The sequence below is a fragment of the Entelurus aequoreus genome, linkage group LG05 (assembly GCF_033978785.1).
Source record: "Entelurus aequoreus isolate RoL-2023_Sb linkage group LG05, RoL_Eaeq_v1.1, whole genome shotgun sequence".
In the NCBI taxonomy this organism is placed as follows: domain Eukaryota; kingdom Metazoa; phylum Chordata; class Actinopteri; order Syngnathiformes; family Syngnathidae; genus Entelurus; species Entelurus aequoreus.
Window position 1 is genome coordinate 72,262,552 of NC_084735.1, and position 24,253 is coordinate 72,286,804.

At 39.2% G+C, this 24,253-nt stretch overlaps 2 protein-coding genes across 2 annotated transcripts in view; both read left to right on the forward strand.

Annotated features, from left to right (window-relative positions):
- The window catches only part of wwc1 (WW and C2 domain containing 1), a 49,200-nt gene extending 47,290 nt beyond the window's left edge, over positions 1 to 1,910 (forward strand). Inside the window, exon 21 of the mRNA XM_062048862.1 lies at positions 64 to 1,910. Within this exon, the coding sequence (XP_061904846.1) occupies positions 64 to 130 (67 nt within the window). The 3' untranslated portion in view covers positions 131 to 1,910. The remainder of the gene's footprint in view (positions 1 to 63) is intronic.
- A 1,950-nt stretch (positions 1,911 to 3,860) lies between these two features.
- Positions 3,861 to 22,808, forward strand: rars1 (arginyl-tRNA synthetase 1). Its single transcript, XM_062048864.1, has 15 exons — positions 3,861 to 4,037; positions 7,572 to 7,706; positions 9,721 to 9,909; positions 9,995 to 10,103; positions 14,064 to 14,164; positions 14,238 to 14,359; positions 14,429 to 14,549; positions 14,606 to 14,735; positions 17,928 to 18,032; positions 18,202 to 18,380; positions 18,447 to 18,556; positions 18,949 to 19,054; positions 21,837 to 22,009; positions 22,079 to 22,326; positions 22,621 to 22,808. The coding sequence occupies exons 1-15, from the start codon at positions 3,990 to 3,992 to the stop codon at positions 22,728 to 22,730; spliced, it is 1,986 nt and encodes a 661-aa protein (XP_061904848.1). The 5' UTR covers positions 3,861 to 3,989; the 3' UTR covers positions 22,731 to 22,808.
- Positions 22,809 to 24,253: the final 1,445 nt, after the last annotated feature.

Genomic DNA, 24,253 nt, shown 5'->3' on the forward strand with positions numbered 1-24,253 from the left:
TTACATCCAAGCAGCATATCATGCACTGCCATGACTAACATGCTCTGTTGGACACACTTTCAGGGAGAAGATGGCCTTCTTCACGCGAGCAAAGTCCACCATCCCTCACCTGCCGGCTGACGACGTCTAGACCGTCAACATTTCAAACGAAAGAGTCTTAACCTGCGCTTCGTGTCACTAATGAAGTCAACCTTTTAGCGGTAATATGAAGAAGGTTTTTTGGAAAAAAATGTATCATAGATGGAAAACGACAGTGGCCACTCAGCATTTGTTATTGTGGAAAACATTTTTTTATTATATGTATATATTAGTGACGGCACTGCTACAGTTTGACTTTATTTTACTAACATTAAAAATCATTCCAGCACAAACCTACACAAAATAATAATAGCACAAACAAACGGTACTAAAGCAACAAAAGCTACTTAAGATGATCATTAGTCTTCAAATTAATATTAAAAAATGTTCTTTTCATTAAAATTCTGCTGCAAGTAAAGCACTCCGCATATTGATGCATCTTGTTTCAAACTTGTTCTCTTAAGTTGGAATTCCCAAGATCATTATTCACACCTGCCGTGACCGCAGGTGGCACTGCTGTCAGATCGCAATAATATTCTGTCACATGAAAATGTAAAGATAAATACATCAGGTTGATTGTATTCCATTGACAGCACAGATTGTTGAAATCACAATTAACTGGACACAATTATGCCCCCCTCCCCCTTCTTTTTTGCTGTTGTGATCGTTTGGCTCGCTCACACTCAGGTAGGACATTTGTTTATTAGTCTGCACTTTAATAAGAAACAAAAATCCAGAAGCTGTATCATATCTCGCTGGAATGATTGACTATCGAAGCAAAGACAACAAGAAAAATATATTTTATTTTTTTTGTGACTGTGAATGTCTTTCAATTGTATCCTGTAAGTTTTAAAACCAGCAGCCAATAGGAGGACAGCAACACTTCACTCTTTAATCTGATTGGCTGTACGAACTTTTCCTATTCTAACTGGATCCTGAAGTTAATTTCCCAGCAGAAACCAATAATACTTACTCCCATTTGTATTTTTCACATTCTGCATATCATGAAAATGAGGGAATCATTTACTTAGTCCTCCTCAAGCGTCGTTTTAAAACATTTTTCCCATTGTTTCCCCCTGGCGGACAATAGATAGAATGCAGTTATGTGTTCACTTCTTTTGTTTTAGGTGTTATCTGATGAAAACACACATGATCTATTCCAGACTTTCCCACATGTTTGCCGGTAGATAAACATCTCCTTCTAATATTTTGGTTTATTTTTTTAATCCAAAAACTGGATGTAGTTTTCCCCTCAACTCATCAAAGCTGGAACTGGTTGCATTATTATTAGTCAATGTGAACACATTAAGAATCTGTTTAGTGCGCGTGCATGTGTGTGTGTGTGTTCAGAGCGAGTAGGATGTGGAACTCTTGTCATGATTGACACCATTTTTTTCAATGGACTGTGAAGACATGCGGATGAAGGAACGTAGGTTTTTAACTACACTGAATATTTACAGAAAAGATGAAACATGCTCATATGTCACAAATTTTGTCAAATTCTTTTTTGGGGAAATTTGTCCCATCGGATCTGTTTGTTACGCCTGTGATGATGATAGGTGTATGTGTGTGTGTGTGTGTGTATGAGAAACAAACAGCATGTATTTATTACACTTTGTGATTTGGGTGTGCTTTTCCTGTTAATTTCCTTTTTTTCCTCTTCCTCTGCATTTCTTTTCTTATCGTCATTGAGTCCCGAAAAAGCTGTGAATTTTATTCTCAGACACTGTACTGTCGACCAGAGTTGTAAATATTTCACCAGCGCTCAAAGAGAGAAAAAAAAACACATTATGTTTTGTAGTTTCACAACAAATAAAAAAGGTTATCTTTTATATGCATGGTTTGGTCGTCATTAATGTCCATGAATTTATTTTTTTATCGTCTTAAATGATAGTTACTTTCATTTATTTATTTATATATTGGTTTATTGTATTGCTTATTGTAGTGTTCACAAATCTGTCTAAATCTGTGTTTGTGAGCATTTCTTCTTTGCCAAGATAATCCATCCCACCTCACAGGTGTGACATATCAAGATGCTGATTAAACAGCATGATTATTGCACAGGTGTGCCTTAGGCTGCCCACACTAAAAGGCCACTCTGAAATGTGCAATGTTATCACACAGCACAGTGCAACAGATGTCATATGTTTTGAGGGAGCGTGCAGTCGGCATGCTGACTGCAGTGATGTCCACCAGAGCTGTTGCCTCTGAATTAAATGTTAATTTCTCTACCATAAGCCATCTCCAAAGGCGTTTCAGAGAATTTGGCAGTACATCCAACCGGCCTCAGACAATGTGTAACCACTCCAGCCCAGAACCTCCACACGCTTCGTGTGAGACCAGCCACCAGGACAACTGCTGCAACAATTGGTTTGCATAACCAAATAATTTCTGCACAAACTGTCAGGGAAACTCATCTGCATGCTCATAGTCCTCATCGAGGTCTCGATCAGACCGCAGTTTGTTGTCTGACTCTTAACCGACCAGAATGGGCAAATACTCACATTCGATGGTGTCCGGCACATTGGAGAGGTGTTCTCTTCACGGATTAATCCTGATTTTCACTGTTCGGAGCAGATGGCAAACAGCGTGTGTGGCGTCGTGTGGGAGACAAGTTTATTGATGTAACGAATGTGAATTGAGTGGCCCAAGGTGTGGGTGTGGTTATGGTATGTGCAGGTGTACGTTATGGACAACAAACGCAAGTGCATTTTATTGATGGCATTTTTAATGCACAGAGATATCGTGACGAGACCCTGAGGCCCATTGTTGTGCCATTTACCCGAGACCGTCGCCTCATGTTGCAGCATGACAATGCACAGCCCCATGTTGCAAGGATCTGTACACAATTCCTGGATGTTTGGGATGCTGTGGATCGGCGTATATGACAGCGTGTTCCAGTTCCTGCCAATAACCAGCAACTTGGCACAGCCATTGATGGGGAGTGGACCAACATTCCACAGGCCACAATCAACAACCTGAAGGAGATGTGAAGCAAATGGTGGTCACACCAGATACAAAATGTTTTTCTGACCCCCCCCCAAATAAAGCAAAACTGCACATTTCAGAGTGGCCTTTTATTGTGGGCAGCCTAAGGCAGTGGTCCCCAACCACCGGTCCGCAGACCGATTGGTACCGGGCCGCACAAGAATTAAAAAAATAAATAAATAAATATTGTATTTTTATTTTTTATGAAATCAACATAAAAAACACAATATATACATTCTATATCAATATAGATCAATACAGTCTGCAGGGATACAGTCCGTAAGCACACATGATTGTATTTATGTAAAAAAAATAAAAACAATTTTTTTTTTACATAATGTCAAAAAATTATTATTATTATTATTATTTTATTTTTTTAAATACACCCCCCCCCCCCCCCCCCCTCCCACCGGTCCGTGGGACACATTTTCAAGCGTTGACTGGTCCGCAGCTACAAAAAGGTTGGGGACCACTGGCCTAAGGCACACCTGTGCTTGGGAGCGGATTATCTTGGCAAATAAATTCTCACTAACACAGATTTGTGAACAATATATGATAGGAATAGGTATTTAGTGTACATTGTAAAAGTTTTAGATATTTGAGTTTAACCCTTGAAAACTGGAAGCAAAAACAAAAATGTTGCGTTTATATTTTTGTTCATTCACTTTAAATTGTTCAGCTGTTGGACCAATAACCGTATTTTTAAACTCATTTTCAGCCTGCAAAGACACTTTTATCCAGTAGGTGGCAACAAGTACAATCCAAGCCCGTTTAACAGCGAGTAAAATGATTCCTTTGGCTTCACCGGAAGTGGTCATTAAAAAGTTGTGCTTTACTTCCTGCTGTTAGTTTAGTTTCATCAGCCGCGTCCATTTGCGCACACATTTCACTCCAATCGAGTTTTCAGCCCCCGGTGCTTCGGAATGATGGGAGACGGTGTGACAGAGTTCTCGGCGAGGCAGGAGCAGCAGGTGAGGCCCGCTAGTAGCAACATTTGAAGCCAAACTAGTGTTTCCGTCGTGTTGGCGAATGACTGCCAGGTAGCGCCTTGCAAATCCGACATAAATACGCAGACTTGATGGTCAAATATTTGTATGTAAAGTTGTTCGACTTATTTAAACATATCTCCGACCGGCTGGTATTACTTTCAAATTCGGCGTTAATTAAAAAAGCAAAAAGAGTATTATGACACGAAAGTGAGTGCACTGTAGTTGGGTTTGCTATTTGCTCAAAACAGACAGAGCGACGCGTTTTTGAGCGAACATTCGCGACTTTTTACTCTTTCTTCGATATTACTTGGTTTTTTTGCATCAAATTTCTTACGCCGAATTTCATATATACATTTTATTGATATATGTCTATAATGCCGATGTACAGACAGTGTGATTTATTTGGAACGGCGCGTCTTTTTGAAATGACTACTTATTTAAAAGGAGTCTTGTCAGACAATGTGTATCATTGTCATTATCTTACGTTATGGTTTAATTTGAAACAAAATGTTGTTGATCAGACGTGTTTTTGTTTTTATCGAAATCGGATTAATTAAACGTGTTCATACCGCTGTCACAATGAACACGTACTACAAAAGTGTGGGTTAGTTTAGTGCCCTCTTGCGGTCATATTGTGCACAACACGTGATCATTATTAAAACTGATGAATTATTTAAATGTAATATGCTGTGCGGTATATGTAGATACCCTGTAAAATGCTATTTAAGTGACCCCTGGTGCCATTTTAATGACTATTACATGTTAAATTAGGCTTTCAGTTTCATTCTGATGTATTTTTGGTCAATAAAAGTGTTAATGATTTATGATCAGATTACTTATTATACATACTGCAACACACTAAAATTTATGGTTACCTTTTTACAGTAATGAACAATTATTTTAAGGTTCAGGATTTTTTTGGATAAATAAGTTGTCCTTTGCATGTGTGTACAGCTCCACTAATGGACATTGGAGTGTTACTTTCAAAGGCAAAACTAAAGTATTGCTAGAAACGTAATTTTATATGGTACTTTATTGTATTATATGTATAGTAATGTTCCAAAAAGCATAAAAAACCACCAGAATTAGAGATATTACAAGTCAAAGTGATGAAGCTTAGTGTTACGCTCATGACTTGGTGTAACTAAACATTACCCTATAAGATGAAGGCAATTGCATTTTATTGATATTTGAAATGTATTCAATGTTTATAAATGAATATTTAAATATACTAAATGTAAAAAAGGGAATAAATATTCAAAATAAGATCATTAAATGAAATCTAGTTTGGTTACGCCAGGGGTCACCAACCTTTTTGAAACCAAGAGCTACTTCTTGGGTACTGATTAATGCGAAGGGCTACCAGTTTGATACACACTTAAATAAATTGGCAGAAATAGCCAATTTTCTCAATTTACTTTTAACTCTGTTATTATTAATAATTAATTATATTTATCTTTGTGGAAACACTGATCATCTTAATGATTTCTCACATTAAATATATATAGAAACAGACAAATATCAATATCCAACACTTTAATTTTATATTTTCTCTAAGTGCACATTTTTCAAATTGAACATTTTCAAATGATCACTTCTAAGACAGTCTTGTGAAATCACAATATCCCATTTTAACTAGCTAGCCACTAATTTTTTTTTAACAAATCATGAATTACTTTGCACCATGTTTGTACAAATAATAACTCATGTAAAATTAAAAAAAATAATTTATGGAACATCATTAGTATTTTTTTCTGATTAAGATTAATTTTAGAATTTTGATGACATGTTTTAAACAGGTTAAAATCCAATCTGCACTTTGTTAGAATATATAACAAATTGGACCAAGCTATATTTCTAACAAAGACAAATCATTATTTCTTCTAGATTTTCCAGAACAAACATTTTAAAAGAAATTCAAAAGACTTTGAAATAAGATTTAAATTTGATTCTACAGATTTTCTAGATTTGCCAGAATATTTTTTTTGAATTTTAATCATAATAAGTTTGAAGAAATATTTCACAAATATTCTTTGTCGAAAAAACAGAAGCTAAAATGAAGAATTAAATTAAAATGTATTTATTATTCTTTACAATAAAAAAAATAAATTTACTTGAACATTAATTTAAATTGTCAGGAAAGAAGAGGAAGGAATTCAGAAGGTAAAAAGGTATATGTGTTTAAAAGTCCTAAAACCATTTTTAAGGTTGTATTTTTTCCCTAAAATTGTCTTTCTGAAAGTTATAAGAAGCAATGTAAAAAAATAAATGAATTTATTTAAACAAGTGAAGACCAAGTCTTTAAAATATTTTCTTGGATTTTCAAATTCTATTTTTTTTAAAAAAAAATTTTAAATTCTATTTGAGTTTTGTCTCTCTTAGAATTAAAAATGTCGAGCAAAGCGAGACCAGCTTGCTAGTTGTGGGGAGGCGGGGCAGGCGGACAGACGGCGCCCGCTCCAAGATGGCGGCGAGGAGGCGTGGACGAGCGAGCGGCAAGGCGGGGCGCGCTGGGAGCGACGCCACAATCAGAATAAGGTGCGTGGAGCACGCAGCTGTGGACAGTGCAATCACCCTCTCGGACCGTATAAAAGGGTGAGAGACGTGAACATCAAGGGAGGAGACGGAGAAAGACGGCGGACGGGAGGAAACCATCCTCTGCTGCCACGCAAACGACGGCGACGTGCTGCTGAAAAGCAGACTGCGAACGGGAGGAAATCATTCGTGTGTTCACGTGAGAAAAAAGGCAGCTGCTGAAAAGCACGCAAAAGACTGTGATTGAAATAATAAAGAAGTCTAAACCATCTCACAACAATGTCTTCCCTGGATGGTCCTGAGAACCCGCACGACAGTTAGGACTGTCACACTAGTAAATAAATACAATTTAAAAAATAGAGGCAGCTCACTTGTAAGTGCTGCTATTTGAGCTATTTTTAGAACAGGCCAGCGGGCGACTCATCTGGTCCTTACGGGCGACCTGGTGCCCGCGGGCACCGCGTTGGTGACGCCATCATGAGCGCAACACAAGGTTGTAAAAGTTTCAACTACAATTCTAAATAAGATGTCAAAAGCAAACTGAAATCAAATACACACAGCTTAAAGATTGATCAATACCTATTTAAATTTAGTAATACATAAATGTGATGATTTATCAAAATATAAAATAAATATACCTGAACAGAACGCTCATGATGGTTACACCAAAAAGTAACGCTATGAATTACATTTTTCCAAGTTTTTGGGGCATTTTTATGCTATTTCCAAGCATCTTTTTTTGTTATCGTTGATTTTAAATGGTCAAACTCATGCATATTATATATGCATGCCCTAGTAAACCAAAAAAAAAAAGTCATATTTATTTTGATTGTTACATTTTGAAGTACATTTGTGCAGGTGGGTGCGAATGTACCCATTACCAGAGCTGTACACATTTGAAATCTCAGTCAATGTTTTGCTACGACCACTGAGTTTTTCTCCCCCCCACATGTGTAATATTTTTTTGTTTTTGATTTTCAGGAGCACGAGATAAAGAGTCTCTTCGCAGAGATCGAGTGTCTGAAGAATCCCCAAAAGTTGAGTCCATCTTCACATTTAGATGATTTACGAGAGGAAAACTCCAGGCTCAAATATCGCCTCAACATCCTCAAGAGGGTGAGTGCCCGAAATTATAATTTTTTTATGTTTACAGCAGATGGAATTAATTTTTTCATACTCATTGAATTCAACTTTTGTTTGTTTTTATTTGCTTATAATTGTATTAATGTCAGAAACTTTAAATAGGACAGCTTGGTAATAATGGTAAATGTAATAAATATTACAGTGATTAATTTATTAAATATTATTTAATGAATTGAGTCATTAATAGATTAAAAAAACACATTGATTTATTTAAAAAATATATTGTAAATTAAAGACAAATGCAATAAATCTTAAAATTGTGTACTAATTAAATCAATACAATACAGACAAATTACAACTCATTTATGATACATAAAAATGGTTTAAAGAATATTACAGTACAATAAAATTGTATTATGTGGCCATAAATATATGAAGATTGTCAGAGCTTTGTCACACTCGTTTCCAGTGAGGGCTGGACTCCACCAAGGCTGCCCTTTGTCACAGATTCTGTTTGCAACTTTTATGGACAGAATTTGTAGGTGCAGTCAGGGCGTTGAGGGCATCCCGATTGGTCTCTGCTTTTTGCAGATTATGTGGTCCTGTTGGCTTTACCTGGCCAGGATCTTCAGCTCTCACTGGATCGGTTCGCAGCCGAGTGTGAAGTGACTGGGATGGGAATCAGCACCTCCAAGTCAGAGTCCATGGTTCTCACCCGGAAAAGGGTGGAGTGCCATCTCCGGGTTGAAGGGGAGAGCTTGCCCAAAGTGGAGGAGTTCAAGAACCCCGGAGTCTTGTTTCACGAGTGAGGGAAGAGTGGATCGTGAGATCGACAGGCGGCTTGCTGTGGCGTCTGCAGTGATGCAGAAACTGTATCGGTCCCTCGTGGTGAAGAAGGAGTTGAGCCGGAGGGCAAAGCTCTCAATTTACCGGTCGATCTACGTTCCCATCCTCACCTATGGTCATTAGCTTTGGGTTATGACCGAAAGGACAACATCATGGGTACAAGCGTACAAAATGCGTTTCCTTCGTCGGGTGGCGGGGCTCTCCCTTAGAGATGAGAAATATTATAATTGGTGAGAAATATTTTGTAAATGTTTATTTACGGTACATTCCTTAATTGTTGACGTTTTGGTGAATTTACGAAACTGAAACAAAACAAAAAAATGCCTATGTAAGTTTATAATAACACACAGCTTGTAAATGTGTTAACATGTTCGCTAATGCTAACGACGCCAGCTTGATTACATTATGATAGCACGTATAAATATGCATGAAAACACTCCTACAGATGTCACACATGGGATGGTTTAGTAATTATGAATTGTTAGATATATTGTAAAACTTACAAACGGTGAATGAAGAATCCTTTCAAGCAGAAACGGCATACACCAATAGTAGACGAAACGGGATGTACTTCCGGTTCAAGGCACAGAACAGGAAGTACATTTTCAACCCGCAGTAAGTGAACTCATCCAAAAGATGGCTCCAAAGCACAAACAATAACACATTTTTAGTGTCTGTTGGTGTTGAAAACTATTTGTTGAATACAAAACATTATGGTCGTTAGTGAAGAAAATCTAAATATTAGCTGCACCGTTTTATAAGCCGCAGAATTCAACGCGTGGGGAAAAAGTAGCGGCTTATAGTCCGAAAAATACAGTATAATCAACTTTCTTTTAATACGTTATCAATTGCTTATATTTGTATTAATGTCAGAAAATTAAAGTAGGACAACTTTGTAATAATAGGACATTTTTACAGTGCCGAATTTATTACATACAATTAATTGAATTAAGTCCCATTAATAGATAAAACTTTATAAATATTTTTCAAATAAAAATGTTTTTATTTAATCTCTTACTCTTTTACAAATTACAATTGATTTGTAAACCATAGATAATTTTTATGAAAATTACAGCACAATACAATTGCTCTATGTAGCTATACATGTCAATAAATGATGAATATGAAAATGATTTCTGAAGTTACACAGAAAATGTCAAATATTAGTTTGGAGTGTAATTGCATGGTTGTGTGTCCTCAGAGTCTCCAGGTGGAAACCCCTCATTGCGAGACCTCGATGATGAACATCAACCAGCGGCTCCAGGAGATTTTTGGCGAGGCCATCCGGGCTTCTTGCCCAGAACTGGACAGCCCGCCGCTGGCCGTCACGCCCAACCAGCAGGCCAAGTTTGGAGACTACCAGTGTAACAGCGCCATGGCCATGGCCCAGGTTGGACATCTGCTGCCTGGAATTATTACATTTCTTTTTTTAGATTAAACCTACAATAAGTAACAACTACACCTGACTGTTTCAGATGTTGAAAGCAAAAGGTATGAACGTCAACCCGAGGGAGATCGCAGAGAAGATAATTCGGAACCTTCCGGAAAACGAACTCGTCGAGAAAACCGAAATCGCAGGACCAGGTAGACGTGATCTGTCTTTCACTTTCAGTCATGCTCCTCACATGTTGGACTGTTAAACTATTACTACTTTTAGCACTTCATTGATTTGAACTATGATGAAATGTTTTATGGCAGCTAAAGTTTAACCCTTGGATTACATCATTTATAAGCTAGGCGTGTCCAAAGCGCGGTCTCATTAGTGACCCGCGTCCACATTTTTTTTTTATTGGCCTGCAAAACTTTCTTTAAGTACAATTAAACAGGAAAACTACACAATAGCAAATATTGAGACATATTGATGCTAATAATAATAATAATAACAATAATAATAGTACCGTATTTTTCGGACTGTAAAGCGCACTTAAAATCCTTTCATTTTCTCACAAATCAACAGTGCGCCTTATAACCCGGTGCGCCTAATGAACTGAATAATTCTGGTTGTGCTTACCGACCTCGAAGCAATTTTATTTGGTACATGGTGTAATGAGGAGTGTCACACAAGAGATATGTGAAGACTGCAATATGATGCCAGTAAACAACACCAAATTTCACACGGCACTCAAAAATCAGTCAAAATGTTTTAGTACGACTTTGGTAAGCTATGAAGCTGCACCGCTTGATGGATTGTCGGAGCATTATATCTACCGTAGTCAGACGTACTGTGCTTCAACATCCGAGTATTATTATGGTGTGTATAAGGACCACAAAATGGCACCTATTACTCCTATAATGGAGTAGTCTGTAAGATTCTTCTTTTTGTCTATCTTCTTGTTATGGGACATTCATCCTCCACTGTTGCCATTTCTAAAATAAGGTAACATAAAGTTTTAACTTTCTGTATATCTGTCAGTAGACTCGCTATTGAAGTGCTAAAAACTACCGGTGTAGTGGGTTTACATTATTCACCCACGGAACTTTAGTTATTAGAGAGTTCCGGTTGGATGGTTTTTCACGGGACAAATTTCCGGCGTTGTTGTTGCACTAGTGAGCCACGGATGAGGAGATGCTGCTCAGTTATTGATTTAAGTAAAGTCTGAATGTCATTAAAACAGTTAGCTCCATCTTTTGACACTTCTTCCACTCCCGTCCTCGCACACTACATCGCTACAACAAAGATGACGAGGAGAAGACTCTGCCGAAGCTGAGCCACGTAAATAAGACCACAAAAACGGCGCATCCTGAAGTGACGGTCAAAAAGCGGCTTGAAGATAGTCTATAAAACATAATCTATGCAACATTTTGACCAAATAACCACCATTACATGTTATGTAGACCACAAGGAAGTGTTTCACATGTAGAAAAAAGTCATATGACCACTTTAATGCTTTATATTCCGGTACGCCTTTTGTATGAAAATAGACCTGAATAGACCCGCTCATCGGCAGTGCGCCTTATAATCCGGTGCGTCCTATTGTCTGGAAAATATGGTACTCTTTGAACATGTTTTTTCATTTAAATATGTATCACATCTTGGCATATCGATAGTGAATTGGTTTTAGCCTTTTTGCAAAATACAAAATATCTAAATGGCGGCCACTGATTTTTCGGTACAGTTGTCCCTATCGCACTTTCACTGCAGAAGAAACTCAAAAATATTGAATACTGTGTAAAAATACATTTATTTCAGCAATTCAACTTCAAATGTGAAACTACTGTAATATGTGATATGAACTCATTAAATATAAAGTGAGATATGTCAAACCTTTTATTTGTGATCATAGAGATGATCATGGTTTACAGTTTTTAAAAACCCAACATTTTCAGAAATGTTCAATTTGAGTTTTACATAAGATGTAAGCGATAATCATCAAACTTATATCAAAATAGGTAATTTCAAAATAAGTCTTGAAATATCTTGAGTTGCATGTTTTGAGCTTTTGTCATTTATTAGTTTAACCGTGCAAATCTAATTGCTGGAAAAAACAAACCTTCGCATGATATTATATTTTTTGAGTTTCACCTTTCATATCGGAGATTTGTGGTTGATGTTAAAGCATACTCTACGTATTTCTATCAAATTAGGCTTTTCAAGCACAATAATATCTACCGTATTTTCCGGACTATAGAGCGCACCAGTATATAAGCCACACCCACTTAATTTGAGAGAAAATTAATATTTGTCCATATTTTAGCGGCACCAGACTATAAATTGTAGATATATGTTGTGAAAATAATATTTACACAGAAAGATTATGTACATAAATTGTTTTCAAATGGTGCCTGTCACATGGCTGGTCAAAAAAAACAGAAGTCATCGTCATGGACCCACTAGCTGCGGAAGCTAGCTCTCCAATCAGCTAAACAGACTTGGTGAATTTACTGAGGAGTTTGTGAAACTGAAACAATACTAAAATAATGCCATTGTAAGTTAATAATACTAACACAAGCAATCGTCGCTAGTGTCATTTCGTTACGATAGCACATACTGTATAATATGCATAAGAACACTCCTAAAGACATCACACATGAGTCTGTTTGTGAGTTTGACAATATAACTAAATCAATTCATACTTACTACACATTGCTTGGAGTGAAGAATGAAGAATCCGTACGATGAAAACGCTATGGACGGCGGGAAGACTGAACAGCGCATAAGGTTAAAAGCAGTAAATGAAAGTACACTGCAGCACCTGCAGTGAGCAAAATTGTCAAAAAGATGGCGCCATAGCACGATCAATAAAACACCCTATAGGTCAGGGATGACCACACTTTTTTGCAGGCGAGCTAATTTTCAATTGACCAAGTCGAGAGGATCTACCTCATTCATATACTGTATATAACTTATATTTATTTATTTATTTATGAAAGAGACGTTTTTGTTAACAAGTTAAAGGTGTTTAATAATAATACAAGCATGATTAACACATAGATTCCTTTCTTTCATGAAGACAAGAATATAAGTTGGTGTATTACCTGATTCTGATGACTTGCATTGATTGCAATCAGACAGTAGTGATAACGTCCACATTTTCAAATGGAGGAGAAAAAAAAAGTCCTCCTTTCTGTCCAATACCACATGAAAGTGGTTGGTTTTTGGCATCTTATTTGTCCAGCTTCCACACTCGTTTATATACACTTTACAAGAAATACATTGGCGGCAAACTCCGTAGCTTGCTAGCTTGTGCACCCAGCTTTCTGAGACTCTTATTTTGTTAGCGCAGGCAGGATGAAGCAGCGCTTTTATTGTGAAGATAGGAACTGTGCGGTCGGTCTTTAGAGTTTTGACGGCAAGTACAGCGCAAGTATCTGTTGAAATAAGTGTTTCTCGCCTTCCTGTTGGTCGTTTTTTCTTAATAATGATCTTGCAGCAGCCAGCGTCATCTCAGAAGACCCTCGGATGCCGTGATAGTCAATCAAGTGACGAAAGTGACGTTTTGGTGAAGATTGATGATCGCTAATTTTTAGGTCTATTTTTTTTATGCCTGGCGATCGACTGGTAGCTTGCAATCGACGTAATGGGCACCCCTGCTATAGATGTATACAGTATGTTTAATTATTTAAAAAACCTTTTGTATTATGGCCGTCAGCGAAGATAAATCGATAAATTAGCCGCACTGTTTTATAAGCCGCAAAATTCAAAGTTTAGGAAAAAAGTTGCAACTTATAGTCCAAAATGTAGGGTAAATGCATAAAAAAATATCAATATGACTGTCATTGGCCACTAGAATCGACCAAACCAGTCAGGTATCGTGGCCACTGAGTGGCTCAGTCTCAGGCAGCATCACTGTATTGGACTAAAGGAGTGTAAATCTGACTGTGGGTGTTTAGAGAGCTCTCTTTGTTGAACAAATTTATTTAGGTCATAAATGTTTTTTTCATGCTTCAACTATGCAAATATTTGATTCATAATTAACCACGGTCAGGCCCGGTCTGGAAGCGATAAACGAGGGCTTACCGCACGCAGTCCAGAGAATATAGTTATATTTAGAGTCCATGACCTGCAGTTCCCTCCTTTTACCACTGTGCGCTCACTTGCTGTAGGCTTCATCAACATCCACCTGAAGAGAGCGTTTGTGTCTAGGCTGTTAAGCAACCTGCTGGTCAACGGTGTGCAGCCACCCCCACTGGCCTTCAGGAAGCGGGTAAGTACCCCCCAGCACCTCCATCCTAACCTGTGTACCCACCTCAGCTCATCACGTGTGTGTGCGTGTTCAGGTCGTGGTGGACTTCTCGTCTCCCAACATCGCCAAAGAGATGCACGTAGGTCACCTGCGCTCCACCATCATCGGGGAAAGCACGTGTCGACTCTTCGAGTTTCTGGGCTACGACGTGGTCAGGTGGGTGAACCATCAAAAGCTGCAATTACAACAACGTTGGAAAGAGGTTCCCTCATGCTGTCCTCTCAGGTTGAACCATGTTGGAGATTGGGGGACACAGTTCGGCATGCTCATCGCACACCTCCAGGACAAATTCCCAAACTACCTGACGGTGTCGCCGCCCATCGGGGACCTGCAGGCCTTCTACAAAGTGAGTCATCGCTTTATGATCATTAAAAACAAAAACATATTGTCCGCCATCTTCAGGAGTCCAAGAAGCGTTTTGACGAGGAGGAGGACTTCAAGAAGCGAGCGTACCAGTGTGTGGTCAGGCTGCAGAGCAAAGAAGCAGAGTTCCTCAAAGCCTGGAACCTCATCTGTGACGTCTCCAGGAAAGGTAAGCTTGTGGTACTGAGTGAGGACACCATAGACCTCAATCAATCAATCAAAATTTATTTATTTAGCCCCGAATCACAAGTACCTTAAAGGGCTCTTTACAAGCTCACGACGACGTCCCCTGATCTAAACCCCCAATCATTGCTAGTTTTGTCTTAACTAAGATTATTAATCACTTATTTATTAGATGGTCATCTGATTGAAAGGATTAATAAATACTGAAAACACTGTACTGTATTGTTAAATAATAAAGTATTGTGTAATTGGGGGTGCCGATACCACTTTTTCACTTCTTATACGATACCAATATTGTTGGCCGTTACAATATCAGCAGGAATCATCGTACAAACTTTTATTATTTTGTAGTGTGGAATGTTAGAGAATAGTTGATCAAGTGAACTTACTCAGGACAATGGTAAGTATGAAAACACTGGCCAGATATATGTTTTTAAGTGGAGTTTTAATTTGTGTTTCGCAACACTTAGAGGTTATAATTAAATTAAGGGCATGACGCAGTAAGTTGAATGATGCAGACGAGTTTTGTTACTGAACAATTTTTAAAAGGCTTCTGCCTTGGATACTTTGTGTAAGTAATGTGCAACTACAATTATTTCATACTTGTTTATATTGACAGATGTGGTGTTTAAGGTTGCAATATTGTTCAATTGACACTTTTTATATTAGTCTAGCTTGTGTGCTTAGCTGTTGTGTAGCTGCTAGCTCCCAGTAGCCTGTAGCCCACCATGTTTAACTTTTTGTAAATGACTTCACTAAAATACAAGAAAAGACCAACCATGTGTGCTTATTGGAGATGTTAACTTGCTGTCTAACTTTGCACAAGTTAACGCGGTGCAGGACGGATGCTTGTTTTTTCGCTGATATCGGGCTAGTGGGTAACTCCTAGAGTTAAAGTTAAAGTGCCATTGATTGTCACACACACACTAGGTGTGGCGAAATTATTCTCTGCATTTGACCCATCACCCTTGATCACCCCCTGGGAGGTGAGGGGAGCAGTGGGCAGCAGTGGTGGCCGCGCCCGGGAATAATTTTTGGTGATTTAACCCCCAATTCCAACCCTTGATGCTGAGTGCCAAGCAGGGAGGTAATGGGTCCCATTTTTATAGTCTGTGGTATGACTCAGCCGGCGTTTGAACTCACAACCTACCGATCTATATTTAGTCAAATGTTTCATGTTTTTAATGAGTGCATCCTTTAATGGGTTTGTTTTGCTAGCTGTATTTTTGTTGCTTAAATTAGCAAGATTAAAGGGGAACTGCACTTTTTGGGGGAGTTTTGCCTATCATTTACAATCTTTATATGAGACAAGCACACATGTTTTTTTCTTTTTTTTATGCATTCTAACTCCTAAACGTTTGCTGACAATGGAGCTAATGGGATTCGCTCTATTTTGCCTATAAAGGGCTCTAAAAAACATCCCAAAAACGCCATCGTTTTATATACACACTGTAAGGATATATGTAGTAACAGGCAAATTTTATAACATGTAATATTTATATATTTCTGAGCCTGAATATAAGGAGGATGAGCTACAAGTTTTAGATAGAGATGGGCTTTATGACTCTTTGAAGAGCGCCATTCCTTTTAAAGAGCCGTTCAAAAGATTGGTTTGTTTTTATATATATGTATGTATGTATGTATGCATATACATATAATTTTTTTTTCCCTAAGCAACTTGTTTTCATCACAAACAATCACTCTTGGCAGTAATGAGATAAAAGTTTGGTTAATAAATCAAAATGCAAACATTACACCAATATAAACTGTATTAAGAATGTAATTTGACTTTTGTTTCCATTTGTAAACATTCCACAAGGTGGTGCCATTTCCCATTCTTTGATAGTGACGTCACTATGTAATGCTTCACCTTGCATGTCATCACCCCCGCGGATTGCACGGAAGTTCATCCAAATGCAACATTTCTTTGGTTAATTTTCTTTTCCAGTTGCTGATTGATATATATTTTTAATTCCAAATACAGGTGCTAAAAGGCTCCAGTAGGTTTAGATGCTTATTAAACTTTTAACTGCCTGCGTGGGTGCGTGTGCACGATAGCTTTCACATGAATAGAGCCTCTGGAACGATTCCAATACGGTGATGTCATTACTCCTTCAATTAATAATGTCAAAAGAGCTGGTTCAGAGAGGGCAGCGTGGACAATTTGCATAAAAGACTGCTCTCAAACAAACAAATTACAACCGCGACTCGGTTCTCATCGTTCACTTGAAAGAGGGGTTAAAAATACTCTACTCGTTCGTGAATGTCACATCTCAAGTTTTAGAAGCTGCGTGCTAAACGGATCCAGCTTTAATGAAACAACGCATCATGCAGTATTGCTAAGTGCTGAACAAAAAATACGAACTTACTGTACTATTTCTGCTCTCACTGGGATGCCGACTGAAGGTATGTTCATATCTTTAAGATTTCAATAAACTTCTCAATCAATCCTGTTTAGATTAATAATAAATCATACTCCTCATGCCAGTAAAAAAAAAAAAAACAAGAGTCTTTTTGTGGCTTTCTCGCCATCACCGGGTCTTAGTTGAATGTCAAAGTTGACTAACTTCTCAGTCTATGGCAACAACCTTTTACTATTCAAATGAGAGGCATGATTTATAATCTACAATTAACTTTTACCAACTCAGAGGCGATGCAGCAGCAGCTCAGCATGTCAATACTGTAGCTGCTAGCACAAGCAAGTTTGCTATCTGTGCTCTGACGCCGCTAAAAGTAGTTCCTTGGCATTAGTGCTTGTAATAATAATATTGCTAATACTTGGTTAATATGTAGGTCACGAGATGTAAATGGAGTATTATTGGTGGTTATTTTAGAGGACTGTATGGGCGGAATAGTGTACTCCCATTAACTGCATTGTTAGCCAACTCAAACTTGCTGTATTTTACAAATTAGAATGCACAAATAAAATAAATACATCTGTGTTGTTGTCTTACATAAGGATACTAAATGATAGCCAAAATTGAAAAAAAGCACAGTTCCCCTCTAAGTAAAACATGTATAAACCAATTTTTACAGCAGGTTGCAAAGTTGTTAATTTAAGTCTTAGGACAAAAAAGCATGGCTGTGTCACTCTTTTAGATGTTTACTGCAGTCAGCTGTTAGCTTGACTTCATATTCAGGCTTTGAAGTGTTTTTATGCAAGCTGTGTGTGTTTCAGAGTTCCAGAAAGTTTACGACTGTCTGGACGTACACATCACAGAGCGAGGGGAGTCGTATTACCAGGACATGATGAAGGAGGTGGTAAAGGAGTTTGATCAGAAAGGTGGGTTTTTCTGCTGCTTGAGTCAATGTGCAGTTGTGATAAGGCCACTAGGGGGCAATGTTGCCTCGTATTTTTTCCATTTATTTCCCTCACTCATTCCCTGTTAATCATCATTTTGTCTCCTTTTGCTGCCCCCTGCTGTTACTCATTCATTAATGTACATCAACAGGCCTGTCCGAGATGGACGAGGGTCGCAAGATTGTGTTCGCCCCGGGTCAGTCCATCCCACTCACCATCGTCAAGTCGGACGGCGGCTACACCTACGACACGTCGGACCTCGCCGCCATACGCCAGCGGATCTTCGACGAGAAGGCAGACATCATCATCTACGTGACGGACAGCGGGCAGGTGGGCACACACAGGAGGTGACCTAGGGCGAGGCAGTGATTGGTGATACTGTGCGCTTTTTCCAAGGCCACACACTTCCAGGTGGTGTTTGCTGCCGCTAAGATGATCGGCTGGTATGACCCCGAGGTGACCCGTGTGGAGCATGCGGGCTTCGGAGTGGTGCTGGGCGAAGACAAGTAAGACTAATTAAGTAATTAACTATAGTGAGGATTAACTTGTTGTGATATTACACTGGAAATTACTTCCAGCATGCCAACAGTCAAAATGATAATATGCTAACTTTAATGAATTGGACCTTTACTGTGAAAGAGTAAATAAGAGTAAACCGGCCCCAGAATGTCGGCTACGCTCCCAAGTCTTATTAGAAATTCATCACCATGTTTTCATAAAGTCCAGACGATGAGAGCGAGTACTGGAAGGATGGGAGATTATCGATTTTCTGATGTTTGCGCGACATCTTAATTGGGTCGTTTGTTGTCTGCAAGGTTATTGGAAGCGACGTGTCTTTTGGGACGACCTGTTAGCGCCTGCTTGCCCTTCTTTACACACTCTTGTTTCACTCGCTCAGGAAGAAGTTTAAGACTCGCTCTGGCGAAACGGTGCGGCTCATGGACCTGCTGGAGGAGGGACTGAAGAGATCCATGGACAAACTTAAAGATAAAGAGCGAGACAAGGTAGGAAAGTGTCTGGTTTCCTTCATTAAGTTAAAGTGCCAATGATTGTCACACACACACACACACACACACACACACACACACACACACACACACACACACACACACACACACATACACACACACACACACTAGGTGTGGTGAAATTATTCTCTGCATTTGATCCATCACCCTTGATCACCCCCTGGGAGGTGAGGGGAGCAGTGAGCAGCAGCGGTGGATGCGCCCGAGAATCATTTTTGGTGATTTAACCCCCAATTCCAACCCTTCATGCTGAGTGCCAAGCAGGGAGGTAATGGGTCCCATTTTTATAGTCTTTGGTATGACTCGGCCGGGGTTTGAAATCAGGACTCAGTCTTACGATATTTTTAACATTTATTGCCAATTTTAAGGTAACAACCGGCCCAAGTCCACAGGTGTTCCCTTCCTCATTCTCCACCAACACGATTTCAGGCATGGACGTTGTGGTTGTTACCATGGGAACAATGAACTTCAAATCAAAACCACACAAACATAAAACATTACCACCAGCAGGTCGCTGCAGTATGAATAGATATGTATAGCCTATTATGTGTGCACTATTGACTAGTGATGCACCAAAACAGCGTTTCCTTAACCGGATGAGGTAAACAAGACACGCGGTTTGTCTGGGGCGTAGTCAGCATGTCTGCGATGTGGACGTAACTTTAATATATCCCACAAATACCCGCGGACAAGGATCTACAAAATGTGCCAATACTAAGAAGATAGTGGCGGCTTTCAGGGAAAGAAAGTCCAATTGGAGCAACAGCGCGAAGCAAGTGTGATGTCATGCTCGCCTCTTTTGTCGCCCACATTGAGGGACAGAAGTTCTAAACACGAGTACATTCTATAATACCACCAGAAAAAGATACTAGATTTGTTGCCAGTTGTTTTTAATAAAGTAGACCAGTGGTTCTCAAACCTTATTCACCAAGTACGACTTCAGGAAAAACGTTGCTCTCCATGTACCACCATAAAGACTAGAGGTGGGAATCTTTGGGTACCTCACGATTTGATTAGGATTTGATTAAGATCAATTATTGATGCATCTTTAATTTATGTATATTGATGCAGTTTTACATTTCTTTTTATTTCAGTAAATAAGCGTTTATCATTTGCAATCTAAAAAACCAATTCATTTGAAATAAGAAACAGTCAAATAATCCCCCCATTTATTAAATTATTGAAAATGTGTGCAAAACCGGGACATACATACGTGCCCGACAGTGAAGGAGCTGGTCGGGTCGCACATTTTAGAACTGTCTGCATTACTTTATTTACAATACATAAATATATTATCAACGTTTACTAATCGGTTCCACAATCGTCCATGTCCGAATTGCAATGCATCTAAAAATCGATGATTTCCCCCATGTCTAATAGTAGTAGATGTGGTACTACGTATTCAAACTAGGCAGAGGTTTTATTTAACAAGTATATTTAATATTTTTGGCCACTTTAACATTACACACAGTTTGAACGGTAACACTTTTTAAATATTGGAAAATAAAACACTACTTTAGTAAATGGTCTTTGATGTACCCATAGATGGACCCTGCGTATCACTAGTGGTACACGTACCACAGTTTGGAATCACTGCTCTAGACACTTGAAAAATGGTCAACAAAGCACAATAAGAACCAAAAATTTAAAATATAGCAATATCATATAAAAATATGATTTTAATATTAATTAATATTTTAAATGTATTTATACATGTTTTGAGCTTGTTTAAAGAAAATCATATCATAGAAAATTATACAATGACGTCATGGTAACCATGCCCTGGAATTGATGGATTCCGCCCGAATGCAGCTGAGACGGGCTCCAGCGACCCCGAAAAGGGACAAGCGGTAGAAAATGGATGGATGGATGATTGATCACATAACATTTTTAAAGATGCCATCGACAGTACTTTTATAGTAACAATGGATAATGCAGTTCCTGTTGCCTGGAAGTAGTGAAGTGAAGTGAAGTGAATTACATTTATATAGCGCTTTTTCTCAAGTGACTCAAAGCGCTTTACATTGTGAAACCCAATATCTAAGTTACATTTAAACCAGTGTGGGTGGCACTGGGAGCAGGTGGGTAAAGTGTCTTGCCCAAGGACACAACGGCAGTGACTAGGATGGCGGAAGCGGGAATCGAACCTGCAACCCTCAAGTTGCTGGCACGGCCACTCTACCAACCGAGCTATACCGCCCCTCAAGTAGACCGAGTGAAGTTCTCCAACGCTAGTGACATTAATTAATTAGCTTGTCAATACATTACAACTTTGGTGTGTTCATAAGGTTGTTTTTTTTTAGCTTTAAAATGGCTGGTGTGACTCAGAACCTCTGCCTTAATTCCCCCTTCCTTTTTTATTCATTAGTTAAAAGAAGGTTCTTGTTTGTTCAGTCAGATATTGCAACTCTTGTCAGCTTTTTGCTCTGACCTCCTCCCTGGTCCCTGAGGCTCTGCTCGTCCTGGCCGTGCGCTCCAGCTGTTGTTGGACCGACAAAACAAAGCAAGCCTGACTCGGTTGAGAGCGTGTCAGGAACACACTGTGATGTGTAGTCGAATTGTTAACAAGCCGACACGGAGTAAGGTTGTGCTGGGCGAAGGCGGTGCCAACAGCGTGGCCTGTCTGGGTGGATGCCCACTTTTACCATCTGCTTACCCGCCACCCACCGCCTCATTAAAACCAACCTCAGCCTCTGAACTTGCCAGAATTATTTGGGAGTTTGTCATAATTCCTTTTTAATCTATCGATTCTTCGCAGGTTCTGACCCCCGAGGAGCTGATAAAAGCTCAGCGGTCGGTTGCGTTCGGATGCATCAAATACGCCGACCTCTCTCACAACCGCATCAACGACTACGTCTTCTCTTTCGACAAGATGCTGGACGACCGCGGCAACACGGCGGCGTACCTCCTCTACGCCTTCACTCGCATCAGGTGAGTCCTGATATCTTTGTGTCGCTCGGCTTCTAGCTGCTGAACACGACATATTTGTGTGTTCTTTAGGTCCATCGCTCGCTTGGCGAACATCGACGAGGCCACGCTGAGGAAGGCGGCCGAGACCACCGAGGTCCTTTTGGACCACGAGAAGGAGTGGAAGCTGGGGAAGTGCATCCTTCGCTTTCCAGAGATCCTGCAGAAGATTCTGGACGACCTGCTGCTGCACACGCTCTGCGACTACCTGTACGAGCTGGCCACCACCTTCACCGAGTTCTACGACAGCTGCTACTGCGTGGAGAAGGACCGGCAAACAGGTACAAGGATCAGAGCAAGAGCCTCCTAAAAATGAACAGTGTAACACAGCGGGATTGGCACACAACACTAGCTCCGATTAGCACTTCACCCCTGCCGCGCACGGCAGTGTTAGCACTTCAGGCTTAGCTGTTTAATTATGCTAATTCTCCCTTAGCACGGCAAGCTAATGTACTACGAACCCCTCGGGGTTGGGTTTTTTTTTCTGCTCTGGCAAGTTGTTTTTTTTCCTCCTTTTCCAAATTAATGTTATGGAAGTGAAATCGCATAATCGTCGTATTTACGTTTTTTCTTAGGTGAGGTGGTGAAGGTGAACATGTGGAGGATGCTACTCTGTGATGCGGCGGCTTCCATAATGGCCAAAGGTTTTGACATCCTTGGCATTAACCCGGTCCAGAGGATGTGAGCCTCGCTACATTTCTGTATGATCAAATCACTCATGATTGAGGACCTTTTTTTTATTAAAAAGAAATATTGAAACCAAGCGATGCCTCCTATCTCTAAATATTAGTTAGCAACATGTTCGAAATGACATCACTTTGTGTGAGTTCTTTTGTGTGACTGTGGGGTATATTTAATTAAAATGTTTTACACACTGCAAGTACCTTTGCCAGCAGGGGGGCTTTGTGGCTGTGTGGATATAAAACTTGGATGACTTTGGGAGTTGGCACAAATCATAGGATAGTTGTTTTATGAGTTCTTATGCCTCAGGGACGGAACACTTTAAAAAAAAACTACACCATTTTTTTCTACCAGAATGTCACAGCTGCAAGGCTGTATGGGAAATTTATAAAAAAGTACTGCTGTCCAACGATGTATCACTTGCATGCATCATTTAAGTTTACTTTAAAAAAAGACCCTGATATCTTGACACAAATGCATTTTGATTGCCAGAACGTCATAAAGGATCATGTTTTAAATGTTTTAGTTGAGTGTGCGTCATTTATTTGTTCAAAATTTGCTCACAGTGTTAAGTACAATCAGGGTGTATTTTGAAGTGAGCACACCACTCACTGACCACCTACTCCACCTTTCAGGTAACCAATCGCGTTAAAAGAGCGCGTACTAGAGATGCGCGGATAGGCAATTATTTCATCCGCAACCGCATCACAAAAGTCGTCATCCACCCGAACCAACATTTTATCAAAACCACACCCGTCCGCCACCCACCCGTTGTTATATATCTAATATAGACGATGCAAGGCATTAGTCGGTTAGAAAGCTTTTTGCCTGTTAAAGAAAGGAGACTGATCCAATGCAGCAGAGACAGTCAATGCGTGCCACACAATATCTCTTGGCCACGCATTAGTGGCTAAGAGATATTAATGTGTGATATTATTTATCATCATTATAATATTATTGTCATTTCCTTTAAGAAAGTGTTGACTATTGTTGCCAATGCCCTCAGATCAGGAGTAGGTTCCTCACACTTGGTGTGCGTAGTTGCAGCAAGCAGAACGATGCTTTTAAGAAGTTAAAAAAATGTTTTAGAAAGACTAGGCCTATATTTTCGTTAGGTAAAATTTTTTTTCTGAATTGATTTCAATGAATATTAACTTGTTAACGTTATAATGCTCAAATAGGGACGAGGGCGGGGTGCACAGTGAAACTGAACAATTTCACAACAAATATGAACCTTTATGTGTGTGTGACAATCATTGGTACTTTAAAAATTGATTGATCTGCTGCCATGACAAAATATCAGACAATCTCCATTGTCAACGACAGGCAGGAAAATAAAGCTAAACACATAGCCTATGTTGTAGGCATAGGCATATACGTTTTTAAGTTGAAATAAAAAAATTAATAAAAAATGTGCCTCATAAGCCTTAGGCTGTCAATCACACGCACAAACTTAAATTATACAATAACATATGTATGTCATCCCTATTTAAACAAAAATAAATAAACTCAATATAGGTTAGACAT

What these genes read in the sequence shown, in the direction of transcription:
- rars1 (XM_062048864.1), top strand. Translation starts at nt 3,990, where the DNA reads ATGATGGGAGACGGTGTGACAGAGTTCTCGGCGAGGCAGGAGCAGCAG. An exon ending in CACTGGCCTTCAGGAAGCGG is followed by an intron (nt 14,165 to 14,237) that starts GTAAGTACCCCC and finishes GTGCGTGTTCAG; the next exon opens with GTCGTGGTGGACTTCTCGTC. An exon ending in CTGTGACGTCTCCAGGAAAG is followed by an intron (nt 14,736 to 17,927) that starts GTAAGCTTGTGG and finishes TGTGTGTTTCAG; the next exon opens with AGTTCCAGAAAGTTTACGAC.